This window comes from Belonocnema kinseyi, chromosome 7 (assembly GCF_010883055.1).
Source record: "Belonocnema kinseyi isolate 2016_QV_RU_SX_M_011 chromosome 7, B_treatae_v1, whole genome shotgun sequence".
In the NCBI taxonomy this organism is placed as follows: Eukaryota; Metazoa; Arthropoda; class Insecta; order Hymenoptera; family Cynipidae; genus Belonocnema; species Belonocnema kinseyi.
In genome coordinates, this window is record NC_046663.1 from 91,071,552 (window position 1) to 91,097,562 (window position 26,011).

Consider the following 26,011-nt stretch of genomic DNA (forward strand, 5'->3'; position numbering starts at 1 on the left):
AGGCCTGACATGGTTCTTCTTGACTTCGAGAAGCGAACCATGTTCGTTATCGAATTTTCGGCACCAACTGACAAAAACATCATAGCCAAGGAGAATGAAAAGGAAGAGAGGTATCGAGACCTTATAAGGGAGTTGCAACGGGAAAAATGCAGAAGGCAGTTGTCCTTGGGCCGCTCCGTGTTCTTAGGGTGCATGAGGCTTTTGCTGGATCGTCGTAACAGACTGTAACCACCTATCTCGCGGTTGTGAGACGTGGTTGTGGCTGAAATTTTACCGCGATTTCGCTGGAAGCGGGTGCAATTTTTCAGATTAGCACCCGCTCCCGGCGAAATCCTGCGGTTGTCTTTATGACAAATTTTTAATTATATATATCAATCAAATGGCCATCACGGGTATACGGACGAGTAGGGGGCGCCATGTTTTTATCAACTGATATTTCTAATGCATTGTGACTCTCTATTTTTCTCTGCTCTAAACTTGACTGATCTTAAATGTACCCAAAAATCCTGACTTTTTTTAAAAACATTTTTCAGTCTGCTAAGCACAAACATTTTTTTACATAAGCGTTTTCAAGCTCATTAACGTAGAACACTTTTAGCTTTTAAATCACTAATTTTTTGTTGCGCTAGCATTTTTTTTTACTGAGTTATTAAGCTTCAAATGCAGATGCCTATAGTTTTCTCGCTGATAGTAAGTATCTACTCCCAAGTTTATGCTCGCGTAGGCACTGTGGCAGTTTTGTCAAATTGTACACTTTTCCAGACATGGCAAATTTATACGAAATTTTTCTTTTAGGACACACTTTTTTATTTTATATAAAATTCGACCGTCTATATACAGGGTGGACACGCTGAGGCTTACATACATGGCGAGTTGAATGCTACCCGAATTGCACAACAGCAGGGGAGAAGCCATTATACAGGGGTATTTTCATATTTCGCGCCTCTAAAGTTTCATTCGAATCGGCCATTCGGTCAAGTCCGTGCATCTTCGGATCAAGTTTATGATAGTTTCCACGGTTGCGTTTGAAACTTCAAACGGATACAAGTGTCAAAACAATATAGGTTATGTTATATTGTAATTACAAATAATAAAAGTGTTTAATTAATAATGAAGTAAGACATGTGAACTGAGAAGTCAACGTCATTTTTTTCTGTGCCAAGAACATTATAGAATGGCTGCTGAGTTATAAATACTATAAAATAGTAATAATATTCTGCGCTTCCAGTGGGCGAAGAGTGAAAAAAAGGTATGTTATGAATAGACTGGATATGTGTCAAATAAAGTGAATGAAATATTACATGCGTAAACTTTAAACTGACATTGCCTACATTTACTGACAGCGATTAGGGCAAACCGGTGAATCTGAACATAACCGTTTGAAGTTTCGAACGCAACCATGGATACTATCATAAACTTGATCCGAAGATGCACGGACTGGGCCGAATGGCCGATCCGAATGCAACTTCAAAGGCGCGAAATATGAAAATACCCCTGTATAATGGCTTCTCCCCTGCTGTTGTGCAATTCGGGTAGCATTCTACTCGCCATGTATGTCAGCCCCAGCGTGTCCACCCTGTATATCTATGCTATATATGCATGACGGCGTTTACACGGACTGTTTTAGTCAAACTTTATACTTTTCTGGGAATGGAAAATGAATGTTGAAATTTTCGTTCACACCTTGGGGGATAATTTGTTTTGAAATTTCAAATCAACAAACCGGTAAAATTGTTTGATTTTGAAAGAAAAAATTGGTTTTGATTGAATTTTCAACCCAAAAAATACAAGTTTTTAACAACATAAGTGAATTTTCAACTAAAAAAGATCCATTTTATATCAAAAATAGAATAGCTACATTTTCAGTTAAATTTTCAACCAAACGGATTAATTTTCAATCAATGAAATTAACTTTCTATCAAAAAAGAATCTTTTTTAACAAAATACATGTATTTTTAAAGGCATTTGCACCTCATAGTTAAATTTTTAACCAAAGAAGTGAATTTTCAACTGAAAAAGATAAATGTTGAACCAAACCTGAAATAATTTAATTTTCAGTTGAAAAAATTAATTTACCAAAAAAAAACTCAACAAAATATAGTTAAATATTGAACAAAAAATAAAGAGTTTTCAGCGAAAATAATGAATGAACAACCAAAAAAAATTAAGTAGTTCCACTTTCAATTAAGTAATTGAATTTTGAATCAAAAAGGCTATATTAGATGAAACATCCTGTCACCAGCGTAAAATTAACACAATTATTCTTGCAAGAACTGATTAATGTGAAAGTGTCAAGTTTTTAAATTAAATTAGTCATATTGCAGGATCAAGATGTAAAGAGAAGCTCAAATTTTCTAAAGGACTAACAAAAATAAACCGTCGGTGATGAGTTTTGGTTTTCAAAGTTATTATTTACATTTAAATGATGCACTGAAAATATAGAATAATGGTTATTTTTAATTTATTGTAAAAATACCACATTAACTGTATTTAACAATAAAGTTATTTGTCCTTATGACAAATATAAACTGAAATACTGTGGTATGCGTCGGTCTTGGTCAAATAAAATAATGTAGATAATGTAGATCATACATTTTTCTTAGTTTTATCATCCACATAAAGGTTTTTCTTACTCTTAAACTTTCAAAATAAAATGTTGATATCGAAATAAAAAATTGAATAGATTGATGTGACAAATACGTCCAGAAAATGTGGTAAGTGGAATCTTAAACAAAATTGGAATTAAATTCAAAATTATGTTTTTTTTTAATATTAAAAAAAATTAAGTACGGTGTCGGATTATTATACATTCGGCGAGTCCTATTTTCTTAATGATAAAAATAATGTTAATTTTAAATAATTGTAAGTAAATAAAAATAATGTTGTTCTTCTTAAATTTACTTAAATATTCTCGCTGTAATAAAGAAAATTCGGTAAATCATGTGTAACGTTCTCAGTTAAATCATGTAAGATTTTCTGTAAATTCTGTAACGAAATGTTGGAAAATAAAAGGAGTGTTTTTCTAAAAAAAAAAGGTTTTCTTAAAGTTTAATTTTAAAATTAATTATCCATTTATTTGTCATATTCAATGAAAAAGAAAAATTCAACAGTTTTTAAATTTTCTGATATTTAAAAAATTCTGCTTGTTTAATATATTTTTTAGTTTTAAGGAGCAGTTTGTGATCTAATTTTTCTGTTTTAATCATATTTACTGTGTATAATAGATATTACTTTCGGTTTTATTAATGACTATCCGGCTCCCTTTTAGGAATTACTATTTAAAACTAGGAAATCGTGACTCAAATGGCAGATAAAATAGTTATACTTTGTTCAATGGAAAACATGTCTTAAGATTCCTACGAGGTGTTGTGCATTCTTGAAATCTGATGCACAAGCCTTCGTGAAATCTTTTGAAATTTGTTTAAATCTTTGTGATATCTTTAAATTTCGTGCAGGTGAGACTAGGGAGACCTGACCAGGTTTTCAGTTAAACTCATGAAAAATTCGATAAAAGTATTCAATGCAACAAACAACACTTCAATATATAATCAATATATAATCCGTTTTTTTAATGACTGTGATGATAAATTTATCAAGGTTTACAACTGTTTATTTGATTATTTATTACAAAATTATGTCAATGCTTAAAATAACTAAAATAAAACAGGACTATGTGTGAATATAAATATTATTCAATGCAAATATTCTAATAAAGGGAGGGTAGGAGGATATGAATAAAAGAAGTTTATATTTTGATTACAAATATTGTTTCAAATGAACATTATTTCAATCGAAGACTATCAGACATTATTATTAAAATGATTTTAACCGTGAGGTATATTTTTAAGATAAAAGATTTGCCTAATGTCTTAGGCAAAGGCAATTTTTATAATAATTTGATCATTAAATTTAAAGTAATTGATTAATAAACTATTTCTAATGATATGGATAAATTATATTAATGTACATTTTTTGAATTAAATGAATTGTTTAAGATAAGAAAAACTTGCTGTTAAAGCCAAACGTTTTGAAGGAAAACGGCCCTTTCTTAGTCATTTAACTGAAGCGAATCAAAATTCGATCTGTATGTTTAATCATCTTGTTTGCATATACACAAAATTATTATATTTTTAAAAGTTTTAAAATATTTGTTTAGTTTATTTAGTGTTTTTAAAAATAAAAAATGAATTATTTTTAAATTAAAAAATAAATTTGGTTTAATAATTAAAATATTTCATTTTTAAAGAATATACTAACAGTAGCACAGAACAGTTAGCATCAGGAATATTATATCATACTTTCTATCATTATTACTACTATTTCTATGACTTATAATTCAAAAATATTATCACTTCTAATATTATTACATATGTACGCTAATTACTTAACGGCCTATGAGTCTTATGAATTTTTATATAATTTTTAAAGACCAATAAAATACACGTTTTTGCCAATTATCGAATCTCTCGTTTGGTCAAGTCTCTCTAGTCACCCGACACTGAAAATTCGAGTAGTAAACACGTCGTATTTCTATCACCTCACTAAATAAAGTTTCCGTGTATTATAATTTCACGTAACCCTTCTGCTTCTTTCAGACAAAACCTGATTGCCAATCATGTATGAAGGGATATTCGACGATGTGCGAGAGGTAAAAAACAATTTAAAAGAAGCCGGTGTTAGTGACATTGACGAATCGCGAATCTTCAACCTCTTAGAAGAACTGAAAATCCCGAAAATCGTATCTCAAATTCTTATTGAAGCCAAAGAATTTAATGATCCAGGATCAAGTAGTCGTACCTCTGGACCCAGCGCATTCACATCATCCAGTGACTTTATAGACGACCTCGAAGACGACGACCAAAACGAATCGGATGTTGAGGTTATAAAGGAAGTTCGCAAGGAGGATAAAATCAAAACTGTAGATTTAACAGACACGGCAGAGGAAAATTTCACACCCGATAACTTCGTCATCAAAAAACAAGAGCTACAAGATTCAGACGTCAGCTGGTCTGCACGCGTAGAAGAAAATAGTAACGACTACAGTAACCCTGATGAAACCATAAATCAAAATGATTTTTCAAATGACTCCGATGTTGAGAATTACTATACAACTTCAGACTACGAAGATCACGATGCTGATAAAAAGGAAACCGATACAACGAAGACAGAGTCTCCACCTCCTATCCTGAGCATACTCAAGGATCTCTGCGAAAATTCGAAAATACCTGAACAACCCGCTGAGCGTAACATTTTTGAAGAAAATATCGAAATGGAAAACTCGGAGATTCTTGAAGAAAACAACAATGATCCGAACAACAACAACGATTTGGAGGAAATTCAGATGGTCGAGCCACCCCGGCCCAGAAGTCCAGTTGCTGGTTGCAGTAGAGATTTCGAAGACAGAGAAACGCAACGAATGCCACAATTAATCGATACTGAAGATTCCATCAGTTCACATATGGAATTTAGTCTTTCACCAAGGGCGATGAATAGCTTTTTTTCCCAGGACGAGAATGTTGAGCCTAAGCCGAGTTGCAGCAAAGTGTACAATGATGAAGCACAATCTCCAATTGAAAATGGAGATGAGAGCGGGAAATTTGATAGCAGAAAATCGTCTCAAACAAATTACGAGCAACTCCTTGAAGAAACACAGGCCATCAATCGACTCTTCCCGGACACGAGTGGCGATGTGATATTCTCTATGTTGGATAAATACAAGAAAGCCTCGAACAGAGTCACTATTGTCTTGTGGGACTTGATGCCTAGGGAGAGACCAGAACCAAACTTCCCGAAGAAAAGAAAGCGGAACAACGATCCTTGTCCTATGGAACGTGAACAAAAGAAAATTTCCCCTTCAGGTGCATCATTAAAAATTGATGCCAATACCATAAAAAAGATTCACAAAAAAGTGCGAAGCAGTGAGAAGCGTGCATCTTCTGAATACGGCAACTCGTCTTGTTCCAGTGATGATTCTGCATCTGATCAAACCTTCCCTGATTTAAATAATTCCGATTTAAATCATTCTGATTTAAATAATTCGAATATAATAGCAGGATCTATAATCAGAGACGTACAAAACCATCAGCACAGGGATGGCAAAGTCAAAGGTAAAAGCTTGCTTCGATCCTGCGTCATACAACCATCGAAGTTTAATTTTCATTCCAAGCCAGTTCCTAAAAATGAGCTGAGGCCCGTGCAAAAGAATATCTTAACGCCGCCCAAGCTCATTATTAATCAGCAAGAAAAGGAGTCAAATTTTCAGCAGGCTATAGCAAACCCTACGAAGAGAAAACTAACATCACCGACGAGGGAACTTACAGATGAGGGTTTTGTAGTTGAGGGTTCCGAATCTGCGAACACGTTCCCTAATGATCCTGCGACCCGCATTCCTAACGTCATACCAGAGATATTCCAACCTTTCGCAATAGCAGCGAAGGCTAGGAATTTTCAAGTAGCTGCTGAAGCAAACGTTGAAAAAAATCAGTACAAGCTTGAGCAAAATATCAGGGATGCTCTAAGAATAAAAATTCGGAAATCCAAAAATGCAGATAATGTGGATCAGCTACAAGTGGTGAGAGTTAAGTCTGATGCCACACGTTCAGACCAGACTACTAAAAATCCAATTCCTCTTCCTGAAGTTCTAAGAATCAAATTGCAAAAATCCGAAAATCCAGATAATGTTGCGCGACCATTAGTTCCCAAAGTTAGGTCTGATCTCGCACATTCAGAACAGACTGCTAACAACTACGGTCCGCTGAGAGGTTTTCCCCATTCTTTCGATACTGCGAGGGAGAATCCACTCCCTCCAGTTCCAGTGAGAGAGACTCCGCTTATTCCAAATACACTAAGGGCGATTTCACTTCCTCCTCCTCCAGCAAGAAACCTGCCACCTCCTCCAGGAAATCGTTATCTCTATGATCCAATGTCAAGACCTGGATTCAAGAAGTTTGGTCAAATCCAAGCACCGGTTGTTAATTTTACGACCTCGGGCATAAACGAGTTTATAAAAGAGTACTTGCCAAATGACAAACTAGATGAACCCGCTCAATTGGATTTCCTCAATCCCCGTCTTCAACACCATTTTTATCAAACGCCACGAATTACGAGGCCTCCGCCTTATGTTCCTGCGCCGATAATTAATCAAAATGGTTCCGGGCCATCGACCAGTTCCGCAAATCCTGGAAGAATCAATGACAATACACCTGTGATAATTGCTGGTCCCTCATCTGCAAATTCTGGGATGAAAAGAACGATTGAAAATAGAGAAATTCCTTGTCGAGACACTTATTATAAACTGAGAGGAATTTTTCCCGATGTCAATCCGGAATTTATTAAAGAGAAGTGCGTCAATCCTCCATTCAATGTGAATGGGCTTAATAAAGAGCAGCAATTGAATATGCTTGTGGAAATTTTGCTGACTGAAGGAACAGATCACTTCCATGTTCCAGCGATGAAAGAAGAACCCGGCAATGTGGTGGTCGATAAGGATGAGCAGTATGAAAATCTCTTGAGCATTTTTCCTCAGGCCGATCCAACTTATTTGCGGGACTTTGTTGATAAAAATCATCATATTCCGGATAGTCTGAAGGACTTTGTGGCGAGGAATTTGGAACATCCGAATTATCCCACGAGAGATGACTATTTGAAGAAGATCAAAGTCACCGAGCAAATTAAGCAGTATACGACGGAGTTCGATATTAAGAAGTTTCTGCAAATATTCCCGGATCCCGTTTCTCACTTTGAGAATCCAGATAGAACGTGCGAGTACAATGCTGTTGTGTACGAGTTTTTGAAGGAAATCTTCTGCAAGTATAAGGTGAATTTCATGTGTTATATAATATAATTTTTATCTTTTTCTTTAGTCTTTTCAGGGTATCCACCCTACATGGAACACCTGGAATTGTCAGGGAATTTTTTCGAGAGCGTGCTTAATTTTATTTTTTTATTACAATATTTAATTGAATAACTAGGATTATTCAGTTGTAAAAGTAGCTTTATATTAATCTATTGAACTATTTTGTTGAAAATTCTTTTTGTTTTGTTTGAAATCATTTTTTCTAATGCCCTTAATTAAAATAACTTTCAAAGGTCTCAAGTGAATAAATAAATTTTATTCAAATTCCTAATAAAATTGGGGGTATTTTGAGGCAGCGTTTTACATTTTAAATAAATTTTCAAAATTGTAAGAAAAATATTTTATAAATTTTAAACATTTCCGAACATTCATAAAATATATTTTAATTCTGCAAAACTTCTAGAATTCTCGAATTCTTCCTATTATTTGGTAAAATCCCGTAATATATATATTTTTCAAATATAGATTTTTCGTTGACGAATCTGAAATATTAAAAAATCTTTGATAATTTTCTTCAAATTCGTAAGAAATTTTTGAAGATTTTGAGGTAAATTTTTTACATATTAAATGATTTTTCAAAATTTTAAATAAAAATTTGATTCGTTTAAAAATATTTGTAGGAATTCAAGAGGCTTTGCATAGGTTTAAAATATTTTAATCCTTGAAAGCATTTCCGAAAACTTATGGAATATTTATTATTTCTTTTGAAATTCTAAAAGTCCTAAATATCTTTTGAAAAGGCTCGAATTTCCCTAATAATTTTAAAAATAAAATATATATTTCTTCAATCTTCTACATTCTTTTTTTTTGACACATTTAAAATATTTAAAAAATCTGTTATAATTGTCTCATGAAAATTAATATTGTTTCATTTATTTCTATACCACACTTTATTTTTAAAAAATATTTTTATTTACAAAACGTCTATTAAGTTTCTTAACCCAATATAAAACAATGTGATGTAACTGCAGTTAGGGTGTGGGAAGGTAAAAGGGTCCAAAATAACGTTACGTACTATGTGAACGCTCCCTGATAATAGTACTCGTAAATTTTACATTGCGTTGATACACTGAATTCATTCTTTCATAATCTAATTTCAATAAGAATATAAGTGCTCAGAAAAATTTAACAAATAAATTGAGTAAATGATAAAAATGAGTACAAAAGTGGCACCGCTCATATAAAAGTTTAATTTATAGAAAATGCTTTACGAAAACTGTATTCTTACGCCTCAAAATGAAACCCTTCACAAATTATTTGGCTCTCTAAATTTTGTTCATTTTACGAGATATATGAAATTTTGGGAATTCGCCAATTTCCAAATTACCAATACATTTCTGTCACTGTTACATCTCAGTTAAATGGGTAATTTAATCGAAATCAAATGCCCGACCACATTCATCGAACCAATATCTTATATCCAACTCTAATTTAGTTTAAACAAATTAATAAATACTTTAAGTAGGTCTCAGACAAATTTTTCTGCAATTCTAGGTCGTCACTATATCTCAAGCTTATAGGAAACGAAAGCATCATTTGAGTTTAACCGCGAGTGATTTGAGAAGAATGTTACCTGACATGAAAAACAAACGAAATTCTTCGGTCATTCCCATGGAAAATATTCCTCTTCTTCAAGAAATGGCCTATGTTCGTCACAAAAATCAAATTGTCGCTTACCTCGAGGAAATCAAGAAAACCGAGGAAAGAGAATTTAACGAACTCAGGGTAAGTATTATTAAACAAAATACCGAGGGGTTGATCATTCTTGAAATCTGGTGTAGAAGGCTTTTCGAAATCTTTGAAATGTTTGAATTCTTTTGAAATCTTTGAAAGACTCTTAAGCCTGAAATCTTTGAAATCTTTTTGAATTCTTTGAAACATTTTTCCAAATATTTAGTTACCAGCCCTTCGAATCTTCGAGAAATTTTTCAGAATCTTTAGGAATGCTTAAAATTTATATGAAATGATTGAAATGTGTGAAATATTGGGTGCAATCTTTAGAATCTTTGAGTTCCTTGTAAAATCTGTGTTATATCTTTGAAAACTTTATTAAATCATTTAAATCATTTAAATCTTTTGCAATATTTGAAATCTTTGAAGTCTTTGTGAAATCATTGAAATATTTTACATATTTGTGAAATTTTTATAAATCATTGAAACCTTTTGCAATCTTTGAAATATTTTTAAATATGTGTGATATCTTTGAAATTTTTGCCAAATCTTTTGAAATCTGTGTGATAATTTTGAAATCTTTGTGAACTCATTGAAATGTTTAAAATATTTATGAAATCTTTTAAAATCATTGGAATCTTTTTCAATCTTTTGAATCTTTGGAATCTGTGTGATATCTTTGAATACTTAATGAAATCTTTGTAATGTTTGAAATATTTTGAAATCTTTAAAATTTTTTGCAATCTTTGAAGTCATTCTACAATCATTGAAATATTTTGCAATCTTTGAAATATTTAAAAATATTTTTAAATCTGTATGATGTCTTCAAAATAATAATGAAATAATTAAAATGTTTTAAATATTTGTAAAACCTTTAAAATCTTTAACAATTTGGTGTTTTTTGGAACCTTTGACATTTTAAAAATATTTTGCAATTTCTTCAAGATATTTAATTAGAAGCCTTTCGAATTTTTAACAACAAAATTTGATATGTGTGAAATATTGGGTGAACTCCTTGAAACTCTACATTGAAAATTTTATAAAAATCTTTCGAATGTTTAAAATTTTTGAAAACTTTGAAGTCTTTGTTAAATTATTAAAATATTTTGAAATTTTTGTGAAATATTTATAAAATTTTTTTAAATCTGTATGATATCTTTGAAATCTTTATAAAATCATTGAAAGTTTTGAAACATTTTTTAAAGCTTTTACCATCATTGTAATATTTAACACCTTTGAAATCTTTCAAATGTTTAAATTATTCGAGAAATCGGTGAATATTTATGTAACCATTGAAATGTTTAAAATATTTGTTGAAATCTTTTTAATTTATCTAATATCTTCAAAATTTTTGCAACTTTGAAATCCTTGAAATATTTGAAATCTTGCAAGTAGTTTGTAATTTTTAAAATCTTTAAAACACTAAATATATTTTTCAAATCTGTGTGATACCTTTGAAATGCTTATAAAATCATTTAAAATTTGAATGTTTGAGATATTTTGTAAAATCTTTCCAAATCTCTGTGATATCTTTGAAATCTGTATGAAATCGTTGAAATCATTCAAGTTCTTTGTAATATTTGGAATCATTCAAATCTGTTTTAATCTTTGAAAATATTTGAAATTTGTTGTTAAATGTTTCTAATACCTTTCATATAATATCTATTTGATATCTTTAAACTCTTTGTGATATCATTCAAATGATTAAAGAACTTGTGAAATCTTTAAAATATTTGAAATCTTCATAAAATCATTGAAATCTTTCAAGTAGTTTTTAATGTTTGAAATCTTTGAAAATTTTTGAAATATTTCTTAAAATTGTTGTAAAATCTGTGTGCTATCTTTGAAATCATTATGAAGTTTTTTAAATCTTCGTCTCAAAAGTCGAGTGGACAACCCCTCGGCTAAGAGTTGATCGGGTTTTTTTAATATGCAGGGTGGCTGTAATGCTGAACATTTGAATTTTAAATTGTTCAGTGATTGTTCAGTCTCGGATAAGTGAAAACTCGGATAATACGGAAGAAGTACAATATTCGAAAGAGTTATCTATTTTTGATATATTTTAAATAGAAAAATAAGTATAAACATTTAGCAAATAAAAGTAAACAACTTACGAATGTGGATTTATGTTGATTAATTGATTAATTTATTAATAATTGCAAACTACTGCGCGCATTCAGAATCAGGCGTAGCAGCTCATCTGTTTTATTAATGATTCTCCGAATTATCCGAGCATACACCTCGGTTAATGCGAAGTGCTTGGATGATTCCCGTTGTCTCGGATAACGCGGAGCCTCGGATAATCGAAGGCCGGATAATCGAGGTTCTACTGTACTCTGTAGAGTTATCGTTCGCTACTGTAAATTCATTCTTCCCTACAGGAAAAAGGTATGCTGATCGAGTGTCAATGTTGCTTTAATGACGAATGCATGCCAAGTAAATGTGCGACCTGTGAAAAAGGACATCTTTTCTGTCACGCGTGCATTCTCAGAGGAACTGAATCGAAAATGGGTGATGGTCAGACTCACATCACTTGTTTTGCAAACTGTGATAGCGAAATCAGCCTTTCAGTGCTGCAGGAGGTATTACCTCCAACGACATTCAGTATTCTTTTGAAAAAAAGACAGGAAGCGGAGGTCAAGGCGGCAGGATTAGAAGGACTTGTGTCTTGTCCATTCTGTCATTTTGCCTCGATCCCTCCACCCGAAAGCAAAGTCTTCAAGTGCTTAAATCCAGAATGTATGAAGGAATCTTGCCCGTAAGCTTTTTTCCCTTCTCATTTCCTTCTTCATGTTTTAATGAAAAAAAAATACAAATAATAAAAAATGAGTGTCGATTGCAAAATAATGTTTGTTTTTCTAGCCTCTGCAAGGAATTGAATCATGTGCCTCTGAAGTGTGACGAAGTCATGAAATCTGACCAGGCTCGACGTCATTTAGAGGAAAAAATGACTGAAGCTTTGGTCCGAACTTGTTACCAGTGTCAAAAACAATTTTTCAAGGAGGAAGGTTGTAATAAAATGACTTGCGTTTGTGGTGCTTCCATGTGTTATCTCTGTTCCACGCCCCTTAAGCAAGGAGAATATTCTCATTTTAACGGACAGGGATCAGCCTCTTCAATGTTGTAAGTTTTCTACAAAAAAAAAAACAACAATTCTAAGAAAATGCACTATTTTTCTCATAAAATAAGAATTAATTTAACGTTTTATTGGCAGGTGTCCACTTTGGAGTGATAATAGGAGATTGAATGCGGAAGCTGTGAGAAAAGTGGCAGAAGTGACCGAGAACGAAATTAAGAAGATGAACCCGAATTTACAGTTAAATGCGCAAGCACTTTTGCCCGTGTTACCACCAAAGACCAGAGGTCCGCATGATGACATTCCAAATGCTAATCAACTGCCCGTGAGTATTAACTAAACCAGTATAAATTCAGAGTTATCACCAGGCTAAGAAAATTACTGAGAAATTATTTCAGACTGAATTTTGTTGAAAAATCAACTATTTTGTTAAAAATTCATATTTTTTTCTGTCGAAAATTCAACTGTTTTGTTAAACCCACCATCTTTTTGGATAGAAAATCGTCCTTTCTGATTGAAGATACATCCTTTTTGGTAGAAATGTCATCTTTTTGGTTGAAAATTCATCTTGGTTGAAAATAAATTTGTGTTAGACATTCATCTGTCCTGTAAAAAATTCGTCCTTTCTGCTGGAAAAAGAAACTGTTCACTTGGAAATTTAATGATTTTGTTAAAAGTTTTAATATTTCGTTAAGAATTTTTTTTTCATAAATTCAACAGCTTTATTGACAATTAATCTTTTTTTGGTAAAAATGACACCTTCCTTGGTTGAAAATAAACTTCTTTATTAAAACTCAACCGTCTTCTAAAAAAATCATGGCTTTGCTTAAAAGTTAGATTATTGGGTTTGAAAATGCAACGGTTTTTTATTAGAGTTTAATCTTTTTTATTTGAAAATGTGAACATTTGGTTGAAAATTCAAATAACCGACGAAAAATGCAGTTGCTTCATTGAACTTTATGTACAGAAAATTCGTGCTTTTGGATTAAAAACTTATATTTTTTGATAGAAAAGTCATCGTTCCAAGTTGAAAAATAATCTTTTCCTTGAAAATGTATCTTTTTGAGTTTAAAAGTCTACAATTATATATTTTTTTCAAGTGCATCGTTTTTGCTTGAAAATTCGACTGTTTTTGTAGAAAATTATTTTTTTTTTTGCTTGAAAATTTAACGATCTGGTTGGGATTTTAACTTTTTGTTTGAAAATTCAACTATTTGTTGTAAATGTAACTTTTTTGGTGAAAGTTTCATCTTTTTTGTTTTAAAACTTGATCATTTTGTTGAAAATTTGGTTAAAAGTTAAAATATTTAGTGAAGAAGCCTTTTTTTATCGAGAATTTAACAGTTTTGTTAAAAATTCAGTTTTTTGGATAGAAAAATCATCTTTTTTTCTTTCTTTTTTGCAAGAATGTCACCTTTCTTGGTTCAGAATAAATTTTTTGTTGAAGACTCAACTGTCTTCTAAAAAAGTTATCCTTTTGGCTTAAAAATTCCACTATGTGATTGAAAATGCAACTATAATTTATTCAGGTTTAATTTTTTTGTTTGAAAAATCAAGCATTTGGTTGAAAATTTAACTATCCGGTTGAAAATTCAACAGTTCGGTTCAACATTTGTATTTATGGAGAGATAATTCACCATCTTTATTGGTTGAAAAATAACATAAATATATTTTTTAAAGTTTACAAATATATTTTTGAATAAAAATTAATCTTTTTTGTTTGAAAATTCAAAATTCATTCTTTTTGGTTGAAAATTCAATGGCTTTGTTAAAAAAATGTCTTTTGGGTTGAAAATTCCACTATTTTTTGTAGAAAATTCGTCTTTTTGGGCTGATAGTTAAACTTTTATGTAGAAAATTCGCCCTTTTAACATTAAAATTTAAGAATTTGAGAGAACGTTCTGTAATTGATTAAGAATTAATTTTTTTGTTGAAAATTCAATTTTTCGTAGAAAACTCGATTTTTGAAATAAAAATTAATCTCTTTTGTTTAAAGATAATCAACTATTTTGTTGAAAATTCGTCTTTTTTTGGTTCAGTTAAATTGTTCTTGATTTAAAATAAGAAATATTTTTTGCTTGAAATATCAAATATCACATTTATCGTTGTGAATTCGTCTTTTTGGGTTAAAAATTTATCTAATTTGTTGAGAGTTGAACTAGTTTGTTAAAATTTTGTTAAATTGAAGATTAATCATTGTAGTTCAAAATGTATTTCTTTGGTTGCAAATTAATTTTTTTTTCATACTGAAAATTTAACCATCCAATTTTTTGTTGAAAGTTGATATTTCTTAGTTGAAAATTCAGGTATTTTGTTACAAAAATACATGCATTTCGTTGAAAATGTATATACTTTCATTAAAATTCTCTTTTTTTTTGAAAATTCAACTATTTGGTTAAAAAATATCTATTTTATTGAAAATGAAAATTTTTTTAAATCTCATCTTTGGGAATTTAAAGCGTTTCAAATTGAATTTGATATGATACCTACATTCATTTTTTTAAATATCGCTTGCAAATTAAAACTTGAACAAAATAAAGCAGTTAAAATTCTAACCTTCAAAGTTTAAATTTAGAACTAAGAACAATTCAAATTGTTCAAATTTGAATATTTGATTTATAATTGCTTATTTTAAATAAACATTAAAATATTGCTAAATGTTGAAAACAATTACATTTTTTAATTGAAAATTTTAAATTTGCAATGGGTTAAAAATGGGATATTTTAAACTAAATCAATATTTGAACATAAAATTTAAGATTGAATAAAAGCGTTTAATTACAGTCACAAAAAATTAAGTGTTGCGGATTTTCTGCTTTTTATGTCAAATTATCCTAAGAAGGCCTATTTTCGCTGCAAATAATTTTGCATGTTTAGCCCTTATGTTCGAAAAGACTGTCTGAGATTTTGGTCGCAGAAAAATAATTTTATTGACCATGAAAATTCAATGTTACGTTGAAATTTTTGTTTAATAATGTACATTCGAAACATCTTTCTTCCCAATATAAAAACATTGAATTTGTTAGAAATATATCAATTGCTTATAATATCGAATGTTAATTTTGGCTTTAGGGTCAGGATAAATAATTAAATTAATTTGTAATTGTAACAATAAAACCAAAATTAACATCCTATATTAGAAACAATTATTTTCCTCGAAAGTCATTATAATCCCCCCACTGAGTAATGTATCAATTGTTGATAAACAAATGAATCCTTTTTTTTCTTTCAAACAAAATTTTTTAACGCTATTTTTGGACGCTCAAAAGGTATTTGCCTGTAAAAGGAATAAAAAGAAATAAAATTGACTACATAGGTCATTTAAAAACAAAAGAATGTCTACGTAGAGAATGTAGAATAACTTGAAACACATTTTCTTTTAACAAATTCATTTTTTTTTTTATATTCAGATGAATCATTTCTGAAATTTACGCTTTTAAACAAAAATTTCAACGTAAAAATCGACAAAATCAGTTTAAAAAAAAGACTATATAGGTCGCCTTTTTGGCTTCGAACAATTTTTTTTATCTGCCTGTGTTATGAATCCATTATTTAAAATTTATTTACAAATTTGAAATGGTTTATAAAGTTTCAATCAAAAGTCGAAAAATGAATTTTTCAATAAATTGTTTCAATTCTTTTGTGAATATGAAAGTATTTATTTATTCTGAAAAATTTATAATCAGATAGTTTTTCTCCTCAAATTTTATCTTTTCTTCATGTTAGTATTTATTTTAGTAATTGTTATAATATTTTTAGTCGACGCATATATGGAAGTTTTTAATTTTTTTAAATTTTAGTTTAGTCATTTTTCTGTTCCTCTTGGTAAAATCATACCGATTCTAATAAAAGAATTTTAAATTTGTAAACTCTTTTAGTGTATTTTAGTAATTTTCTAAATCAAAATGAGGTGCCAAATTGAAATACATATATCACAAGAAAACCCGGAAAAACGTTAATTTCAATCCGGGAAATCCTAAAGTTTGAAAATGAATGGTCGCTAGACACACTGCTAATCAAATCTCAAAAGCATTAAATGTTTCTCTTTTTTTCAGGAACATGTAAGAAGAGTGGCGCACATCAATCCATAACGGCTTTTGTGAAACGAATTTAAAGTGCCAAAGACTTTTCTCAGGTTGGGAGTGCGGAATGTGCCATTCCAAAAGTGTTTTTAAAAATTTTTTTTTTACGTCAACTATGAAATTGTGCTTGAAGCTAAGGAATTCTTGAGAAACGAACCGTATGCGAGTTGTTTGATGAAAGAAGAATGTCCGGAAGTGTGGTTCAAGGTAGTTTCAATTCAATATCTTTAATTTCGTAATTTTACAGGAAGCGTAACATTTGGAATACAGAATGTTGAATTAAAATTAAGTAAAACTTAAAATCCAGTTGAACTTGAAATCGCTCAGTAACATAATTTTGAATTTTTTTTTGGCTTTCATATACTGAGTTTAATACTACCTTACATGATTATTAACATTTAATAAATAGATCAAATGAAGAGATAAAAATATTTGGTATGCCAGATGATTTTTTAAGTAGGTTACGATTTTTTTTTTAGGTTTTTAAGGTTTAATCCAATATTTGTAAGTCTAGTATTAAAAAAGGCTGATACATTTACCTAGAGTAAGTCAGTCATGCAAAAAGTACCTGAGAATAACTAGACAGAGTTATTTTCCTAAAATGTGTAATGGTTGGTCGGCGGGGTTAGCTGTTTCGTTGATTCGGGAATTCACGAGTCTACCTATTTGTAAGTGATAAAGTCACTGGTCTTAAAGAGATTTTTGTCTTGTATTTTTGTTTATTGCCTGTGAAAGATTGATATACTGCACAATAGAGTGAGATAAATAATAATAATAATAATAATAATAATAATAATAATGTTCCTCCGCAAATATAAACGCAGCAAATGCCAATAGTTAAGTGTAATATGTGAAAAATGGGGCAAATCGTTATCAGAAAAACGATTCTGATTACCAAATGTGACATTTTATCTCCATGACCATCGTAGGCGAAAAGACTGTTCAAATTAATAGGAATCCGTTCAAGCTGGTCAGGTTGAGGGGTTCTATGATTAATTAAAATAATTATTCCTAGGAAAGCCGCTATTTTGTTTTGTCTTGTAAAAGGTCTAAAGAAATGAAAAATAAGTTTTAAAGATATTCCGTAAATTTTGTACGGCGTTAATTAGGATCAATACATTTTTATAAAAACGTTCATGGATTTATTTATTTATCTTCTTTGTGTACAGGATTCACAGTGTTTCCCCTATTCCTCCGCGCTTGCCCCTTTTTCCACCCTCATATCTTTTAATTTATGATATTTGAAAATATACAATTGTTCGGTTTACATGTACAAAACTATTTTATTCAAAACTGGAATATGCTACCGCGAGAAGTGAATTTTTGTGACTTGCGGAATTGATCTATTTTAATTCAATAACTTTTTTGTATTTAAATTATTTCAAAGTAAACTGTTTAGGATTTAAATAAAACTTTAAAGCTGACACATTTTTTCGCCTTTTTTCACTTAAATTAAATTTTTTTTAATGAAATATAATCAATAGGATGTCTATCCTACCTGGATAACCTGGAATTTTTCAGGGAATTTTTATGTACCTGAAAAAATTGGAAAAGTCAGCGAATCTTTTCGAGAGTGTGCTTAATTTTTTTTACTGCAATATAAAATTGAATAACAATGATTCTTCATTTGTAAAACTAGCTTCACTGTATTTAACTATTTTGTTGAAAACCCTGTTTTTTTTTGTTTGAAATTAATTTTTTTTTAATATTTAAAATTTAACTATGCCAGTTGAATCTTGCAACATTTTAATTAAAAATTCATCTCTGGTTGAACCGTAATTTTTTGAACCACAAATTGAACTGTTATATTTGTTATTACAAATTAAGCTATTCCAATTAAATATTCAGCAATTTAGTTAAACATTAGTATGTTTGGTTGAAAATTCAACTATTCCAGTTAAAGGATTCATCATTTAAGTTGAAAATTCATCACTTTCTTTGAAAATATTTTTTATTTTTGGTTGACAATTTATCTTTTTTAATTGAAAAATCATGTTTCCTGCATTAAAACATTGCTTGATTTTGGTTAAAATTCGTATTTTTTGGTAGAAATCATTCCTATGCATCGCCCCCACTCTTTCTGTTCTCTTAGCATCCGGAGGCGCTCCGATCAGGTAGGCCTGTCTTTGCATTGTTATGTATAGCAAAAATACTAAAATTCATTAAAAACTTGATACTTTTTATAAATATAAAAGGAAGAACAAAGTCTTCAGTAACAATACGAACAGCTGTAATTATTAATCCAAAAAAATTCATGAAAAAATGTAATTTAATATTAGAAAATTGAATACAAAAGTACGTATTTTGAAATCAGTTTGAATAGTATTCATATTTTTCTATTGTTTATTTTGCTAATGAAATTAATTAATTTTATAGACAATTGTATTAGTTGCAAATTTCAAACATTGGTTAATAATATTACTTGACTCATAATAATATTTAAACATTGATAATTCGCCTTATAATATACTTCTTTATTAATTCGTCTAGACATTTCTGCTACCTAAAAATATATATTATACATAATTTATTTATAATCAGATTGGAGACTTGATCGGGAAACCGGGAAAGACCGAGAATTAAATTAATTTTTACTTTGTCTACAGTTGCAGTGCATACAAGTGAAAATAATCATCGTTTTTATTTCATAAATGGGAGTTAGTAAAACAATAAAATTTCCCTTTGGACAAGGAATTTTCGATTTGGAACGGGAATTAAAAAAAAATAGAAACTGGGATTTAGAAAAAAAGAATGGAAAATCCCTGTTGCAAGTCAAAATTCGTCACAATTTAAAAGCTGCTTCTTCCGAAATTAAAACAAAAGATTGCAAAAACTGTAAATATTCTATTGAAAATGATTTCTATGAGAAAAATGTGTAAAATTGACAATTTAAATAATAAGAACTTGTAGCCAAGTAAATTATTTATTGTATTGAAAGATTTTTTTAATTTTTAGTGCGAAATCATAGGATCAAAATGTGTAGCTTCGGGCTGTACGTCTTACTATAACAGCAAATAGCTCATTTTTCAACCCAAGAAATTACTTTTTAATCAAAAAGATGAACCTTAAATGAAAAAAACATTTATCAACAGACGAGTTTGTTTTTCAACCAAGTAAAATTATTTCTAACCCAAAAGATTATTTTTAATCTAAAATGATGAATGTTTAACTGGAATACTTAAATTTTTAACCAAAAAGAAGAATTTTTAAATAAGGAGATTAACTTAAAAAAAAGAAAAAACTGATTTTCTACTAAAAAAGTCTATTTTGTACCAAAAAAGCGATTTTTTAACAACATACGTGAATTATCAACGAAATAAATTAATTTGCAATGAAAAAAGAAAAATTTACATCCAAATTGTTAAACTTTGAACCAGAAAAGGTCAATTTTCCGCCCAAAATATTTCAATTTTCTACTGAAATAGTTAATTTTTTAGTTAAAAGTGATTTTAAAGAAACTAGTTATATTTTTAAAACGATACGAATTTTCATTTAATATGATGAATCTACCAACAATTAAATATAATTTTCAACAAAAGAGTTCAGCCTTCAACCGCAAGTAGTTGCATTTTCAAGAAAAAAAGGTGAATTCTGAACGAAAAATGTTTAAAAAATTATATTGTAATTTAGAAATATTTACTTTTCGAAATACTACTTCTACTCTCAAAATTACTTACTTGAAGCACTCTCTTTTTTTTAATCTCAAAAAAAGGAACTTTTAAATTGTAACGAATTTCCACTTGGAACAGAGATTTTGTAAACTAATTTCATCTAAATTCCACTGTAAATTCTTTTTAAAAATTCCCGTTCCATTAAAAAAATTCCTTGTTCCAAAGAAAATTGTATTACTTTACCGAAACTCCCTATCCTAAAATAGAAATGATAATTATTTTCACTCATATTACCTGAAACCGTAGATAAAGTAAAAATTACTTTTCTAAATTAACAAAAATTACTAAAGTATTGAAAACATGAATTTTGCTACGATCAGAAGTAAATTCCCGGTTTTTTAACTCAATTCCGGGCTTTTCCTGGTTTCCCGTTAAAGGCGCCACCCAGATTATAAATAAATGATATATAGATACATGCTTTTTAGAAAGCGGAAATGTGTAGATAAATTAACATGGAAAAGTACATTATAAGGCTAATTATTAATGATTAAATATTCTTATTATTACAGTGAAAAGACAGGCCTACCTGTTCGGAGCGCCATCTATTGGATTTATTTGAACTGCGATACCCGTCCGGATGTTAAAATAACAACTTTTTGGTTGTCAATTTATATTTTTTATTTGAAAAATTATTTATTTGGTAGAAAATTTGTCTTTTGGTAAAATTAATCTTCTTGTTTAAAAATTAATCTTTTTGGTTACAGTTTTTTTTTTAATGAAAATGTAACTATTCCAGTTGTATATTTCATAATTTTGGTTGAAAATTCATGTCTTGCTAAAAATTGAACTATTCCAAGTTTATTTAAGAATTGATTTCTTTTTTTCAAAATACAACTAGTTCAAAATTTGTCTTTTTCTGTTGAAATTTCAACAATTTCCTTGATAATTAATACTTTTTTTTTAAATCGTCTTTTTTATAGAAAATTAATCTTCTTGTTTCAAAATTATTCTTTATCGTTGAAAATTCAAATATTCGTGTTAAATATTCATCGTTTGAGTTGAAAATTCATGTTCTTTGTAAGGAATTCATCTACCAATTTGGTTTTAAAAGTTCATGTATTCCAGTTGAAGATTCATCAATGATGAACTTTCACTCAATTTATAAATTGAGGTAAGTGAACCTAATAAATACAACATTTTTCAGAGTAATAGCTGAAATTTATATAAAAAAGAAGAACCGAATCGATTACGTTTCGGAAACACAGCCGGTTTCCCTTATTAGATCTGTATGAAAAAACGTATAAAATTGTTCGATAGAAGCGATATAATGTTATAATAATATTTTAAAAAATATGAAAGATGAAAACCTTAAATTGTTTGTTTATCCACTCCTTTCCAGTAGAAATGGCCTCACGGTCAAAGTTTACAAGAATATACCGTAAACCATATTTAAAATAAGAAATACAATATTTGTATGTGTAAATTAAATTTCTATAAAAATTATAATTTTATTTCTTTACGTCTGGAAAAAATTATAATTTTCTACTAATAAATACGGATCTTCCAGTCTAATAGTTAAAATTTATTTTTAAAAAAGAATCTAATCGATTAAGTTTCTGATTATTCTTTTTTAAGTAAATTGTAACTGAATAGTCTGGAAAATATTGTATTTATTAAGGTCTCTTACTTAAATTTATAAATTATAAATTTTCCCAGGCGTAATAAAAGAAAATATTATTCTTATAAATTACATTCAATGTATTAATTCTATAGTAAAGATGAAATAACATATCTTGAACCTGATTATAAGAAGGATTGAAAACATATAAAATTCGTTTATTTAAAAAATTATTTTACATTTTTTAAGAACTATAGAATTTCTTATAAAAAGTTTGCTTCTTTTTTCTAAATGTAAACATAAATGTTTTATCTTGCCCTTATCCCCCCCCCCTCCATTCTTAAAAAATTACCCCATTTCGCCTTTTTTGAGCCCTTTTTGCGCTCTAATACCTGTTTGTACTTTTCCTACAAATGTTTTGTTATTTCGAACATGACATTTCTTTTTACATTAATTTTGGGCATTTAAATTTAATTCTTTCAGGAACACCAATGGATTTTTAACTTTATTTATTGGTCATCGATTTTTCGCCTGAATTTATCTTATGTCGATTATTCCTACTCCAGTGGTATTTCGTCTTGTTTCTAAATGAAAAAAAGTTCGGTTATATACTATGAAGTATAAAAATTGGTTAAAACTAAAATTGACAAGATTAAATCTCTAAATGATTAATTATTATTGTAAAAAATGTAATTAAAAAATTAAAAGTGCTGTCAAAAATATTTTTTCTTAAAGAAAAAAAAAATGTACACGAAAAGGTACTTAAAAAAGGTTAATGAATTCTTTTATAAATTCTCCATGTAAAGGAATACTCAAATGCCTTGATTAATGTATATAAAATTATATGATTGCGAAAAAAACTGTATTAAGCTTTAACCCTTTCAGAGGAAATTTTTTCTGTCAAACTAATTCTTATCATCAATGGTTACTTTTAGGTTTTTAGGGTCATTGATTTTGGATCCGCCATCATGAATTTTGCAATTTTGGCATTAGAATTCTTATTAGCAGCCCTAAAAAACTATACTGTATCGCAAGAAACTTTTAATTACACATGCGAAACAATTTATACATTTCTTTTTCAAAGAAAATGTCCATCTTTGACATGTTTCAAAATTTGTTAAGAAAAACTAGCCGAATTTATTCGAAAAAACGCGCGTTTTGGATTTCATTGTTTAGAACCATGTATTAATAAACAATTTGACACACTTTTTCAAAATAATTACGAAGCATGGATCCATAAGAGTCTGAGAATGAAAGTAAACATGCTGAAAAATGTAAACTGTACTTAACATTTAAAAAAACGAGAAAACAGGTGGTACGTATATTTACCATTGCCTCTAAAAGGGTTAAAAGCTTTAAGGGCGACGAGGGAGTACTAGGTATTGTTGGTTTTAGCTCAGATTTATACATAATTTTTTCTTGGAATAAAACAAATATTTTCCAGAGCACCTTAACTGTTTTAAATTTAAATTTTCTGGACCATCCTATTATTCCTGATTAAAATCGGGGCCCTTACTTCTTTTGAGTGCAGGATGCTAAGAAAAACCTCTGACTTGTTTAATAAAACGAATCTGAAAATTAAAAGTCTTTCGAATTCAACGTTATGGTCACTTTTATTAAAAAAAAATGTCAATAGTTAAAGGATAAAAATTCCCGAAAAAAGGGTGTTTTTGACTTCCTTTTGCAGGTATTGACTTTCACCTCTTCTCAGAAGGAGGTCGTCATTATCAAAAATCTGAAAAAATTCACAGATATTCTTTCAGCGTTCTTTAACGGAATACATTTTTCAAAATTCTGAAATATTCAATTATTTACTTTTTACGGGGATTTATTTACAAATATTTTTTCTTGAGAACGAATTAATATAAGAAGTCTTTTAATGGCTCCAAATGTGCAGGTTTGTGATGCGAGTACAGTTCAATAATTAAATTTATGATAAAATCATTCTTTCGAAAAAAATATCAGTCTGAATATTTCCGACTGTAATCAGTGTCAGCCCGTGGGCGGCGAAAGAATACTAGTAGTTTTCCAGCGGCGGACTGGATCTCTGAGCGCAGGGTGGGAATTAGCATGTTTGGGGGCGCTTTTTTGACAAACAAAAAAAAATTACAACAACAAAAAAGGTGGACAGCAGATTGTTTACTTTTTAAGCCCCCCCCCCTCCTGTACACACACAACCACATCGATTTGGAACGACAGCCACATCCATTTGTTTTGGAATTGTAACTTGAATAAAGCAGATAAAATGATTGAAAAATTATAAGAATTGATTTAATTTAACTCGTGACAAAAAATTAAATTCCATTAATTTATTCAGTCTTAATCGTAGAATTAAAATTATTTAAAACTATAGAAGTGAATTAGGTGCAATTGCTCAAAATATAGTTAATTCTGATTCCTTCAATTCCCTGGCGGACTGAAGAAACCGAATGGAGCCTCTAAAAATCAAAGATATTATAATATCTTTGTACAAATTACCCGTAAAGACCACATTCGGTTACTTTTTAAAAATCTAAAAAAAAACAGCAAAATCAACACGGAATAATCCCGATAGTTTTTTTTGCAACGGTCAAAAGTTTAAAAAATTAAAAGACGTATAACGCCTCTTGACTGCTACACTTCAAACGCATCATCTGTAAGTAGCAGTCAACAGGCAATATGCGTCATATTTTTTTAACTTTTTACCGTTGCAAAAAACACTTGCGATTATTCCGTGACCTTCTATAGGGAATTTATATAGACAATTTATATAGACATAATATTTTCACCAGTGATAATTATCTATTAAGAAAGGAAATTTAAAAAATCTAAATTAAACTAACTTAAATTTCATAGCTTTATATATTTTTTCCGAAAAGTGTACCGTATCTCCAGTACTTGGATTACGGCACTCTCACTCATATGGATTATTTAAGAGATTCTGCCTTATCTGGTGCACTAGCGTTGGAGATGTTTGAAACAGAGGTACGTTCGTCGAATATAAATTTCTTTTCAGTTTCGGGAAGAATTGGGCAGATTGTCGCTTTTTCCTTCGAACTTGATTATTAACCATTATTATCAATTGTTGGTGTGCTTTTACTTAGGAATTAATGAAAATAGAATTTTTAATTTATAAACATTCGAAGCTCATTAAATTGTAAAATAGAGTAGTCCAAATATTCATTGGATTTTTTTGTTATTGAATTTTCATATAGAACTCCCAAGTTCGAATCCATAAAAATGCGTGTTTTGTGAAGAAAAAAAATATTTATCAGAAGCCCCATAAAGTTTAACACGTATTTTTCACGAGAAAAAACTCACCCACTTATTTTTTCCCATTTTAAATTTAGTTTAGTTTATTAACGGCTCATGCCTCGATACATTGTTTTAGTACAGGCAGCTGTAATTACAAGAAACTGCAGTTAGAAAAGATCAATAAATTGATGTATAAAATATAAATAAGTTCTATGTACGAAACTTATAAAATTCGTTGAATTGAATTATTATTAATCATGATCAAAATTTCAATCTTTGGCGCTTTTATTGGTATCTCAGATTCTCTGGTAACTGTATTTTAAGTTATACCAGTTCTGCTCCTGTTTTTTCACTCAGCGTATTTGATATTACAACATTTTTTGAATGACAAAAAAGTAAAGTGCAGTTATTGTAATAAAAACCTCATTTTAGATGTACAATAGGCATTTTCAATCTATAATTATTATAAATAAGCTAAGAATGTTAAAGTTTAAAAATTTTCACTCACTTTGAAACTTTCCATTATAACTTTCAATTGAAAGTTTAAAAAAGTATAAATTTCTGAAACGGTACACATTGCTAGATTTTCTCCCTGTTATGGTATATTTACACTCCTGTCAACTGGCCGCCAGCCAGCAGAAAAGTCATAAGAGGAAAAGAGATAGAGAGTACTTTTCTTCCAATTTTGCGCTCTCTGTCACTTTTATGACTTTTCTGCTGGCTAACGATCAGTCAACAGGCGTGTAAATACACCATTAAAGTTGTGTGATTCCTTTTTTTTATTTAATTGATTGGATACAGAGGATATAATTATTTCCTTCAAACGTACACACACATCATGCATTCATTTACTGTTGTAAAATA

At 29.6% G+C, this 26,011-nt stretch overlaps 1 protein-coding gene across 3 annotated transcripts in view; it reads left to right on the plus strand.

The window, feature by feature from the left end:
* The window catches only part of LOC117176039, a 46,446-nt gene extending 28,629 nt beyond the window's left edge, over positions 1 to 17,817 (plus strand). For all 3 annotated transcript variants that reach the window (XM_033366023.1, XM_033366022.1, XM_033366021.1), the window contains exons 2-7: positions 4,596 to 7,816; positions 9,350 to 9,580; positions 11,908 to 12,284; positions 12,389 to 12,649; positions 12,741 to 12,927; positions 16,658 to 17,817. In XM_033366023.1, coding sequence (XP_033221914.1) covers positions 4,616 to 7,816; positions 9,350 to 9,580; positions 11,908 to 12,284; positions 12,389 to 12,649; positions 12,741 to 12,927; positions 16,658 to 16,693 — 4,293 coding nt within the window. In that variant the 5' untranslated portion in view covers positions 4,596 to 4,615 and the 3' untranslated portion in view covers positions 16,694 to 17,817. The remainder of the gene's footprint in view (positions 1 to 4,595; positions 7,817 to 9,349; positions 9,581 to 11,907; positions 12,285 to 12,388; positions 12,650 to 12,740; positions 12,928 to 16,657) is intronic.
* The last annotated feature ends 8,194 nt before the right edge of the window (positions 17,818 to 26,011 follow it).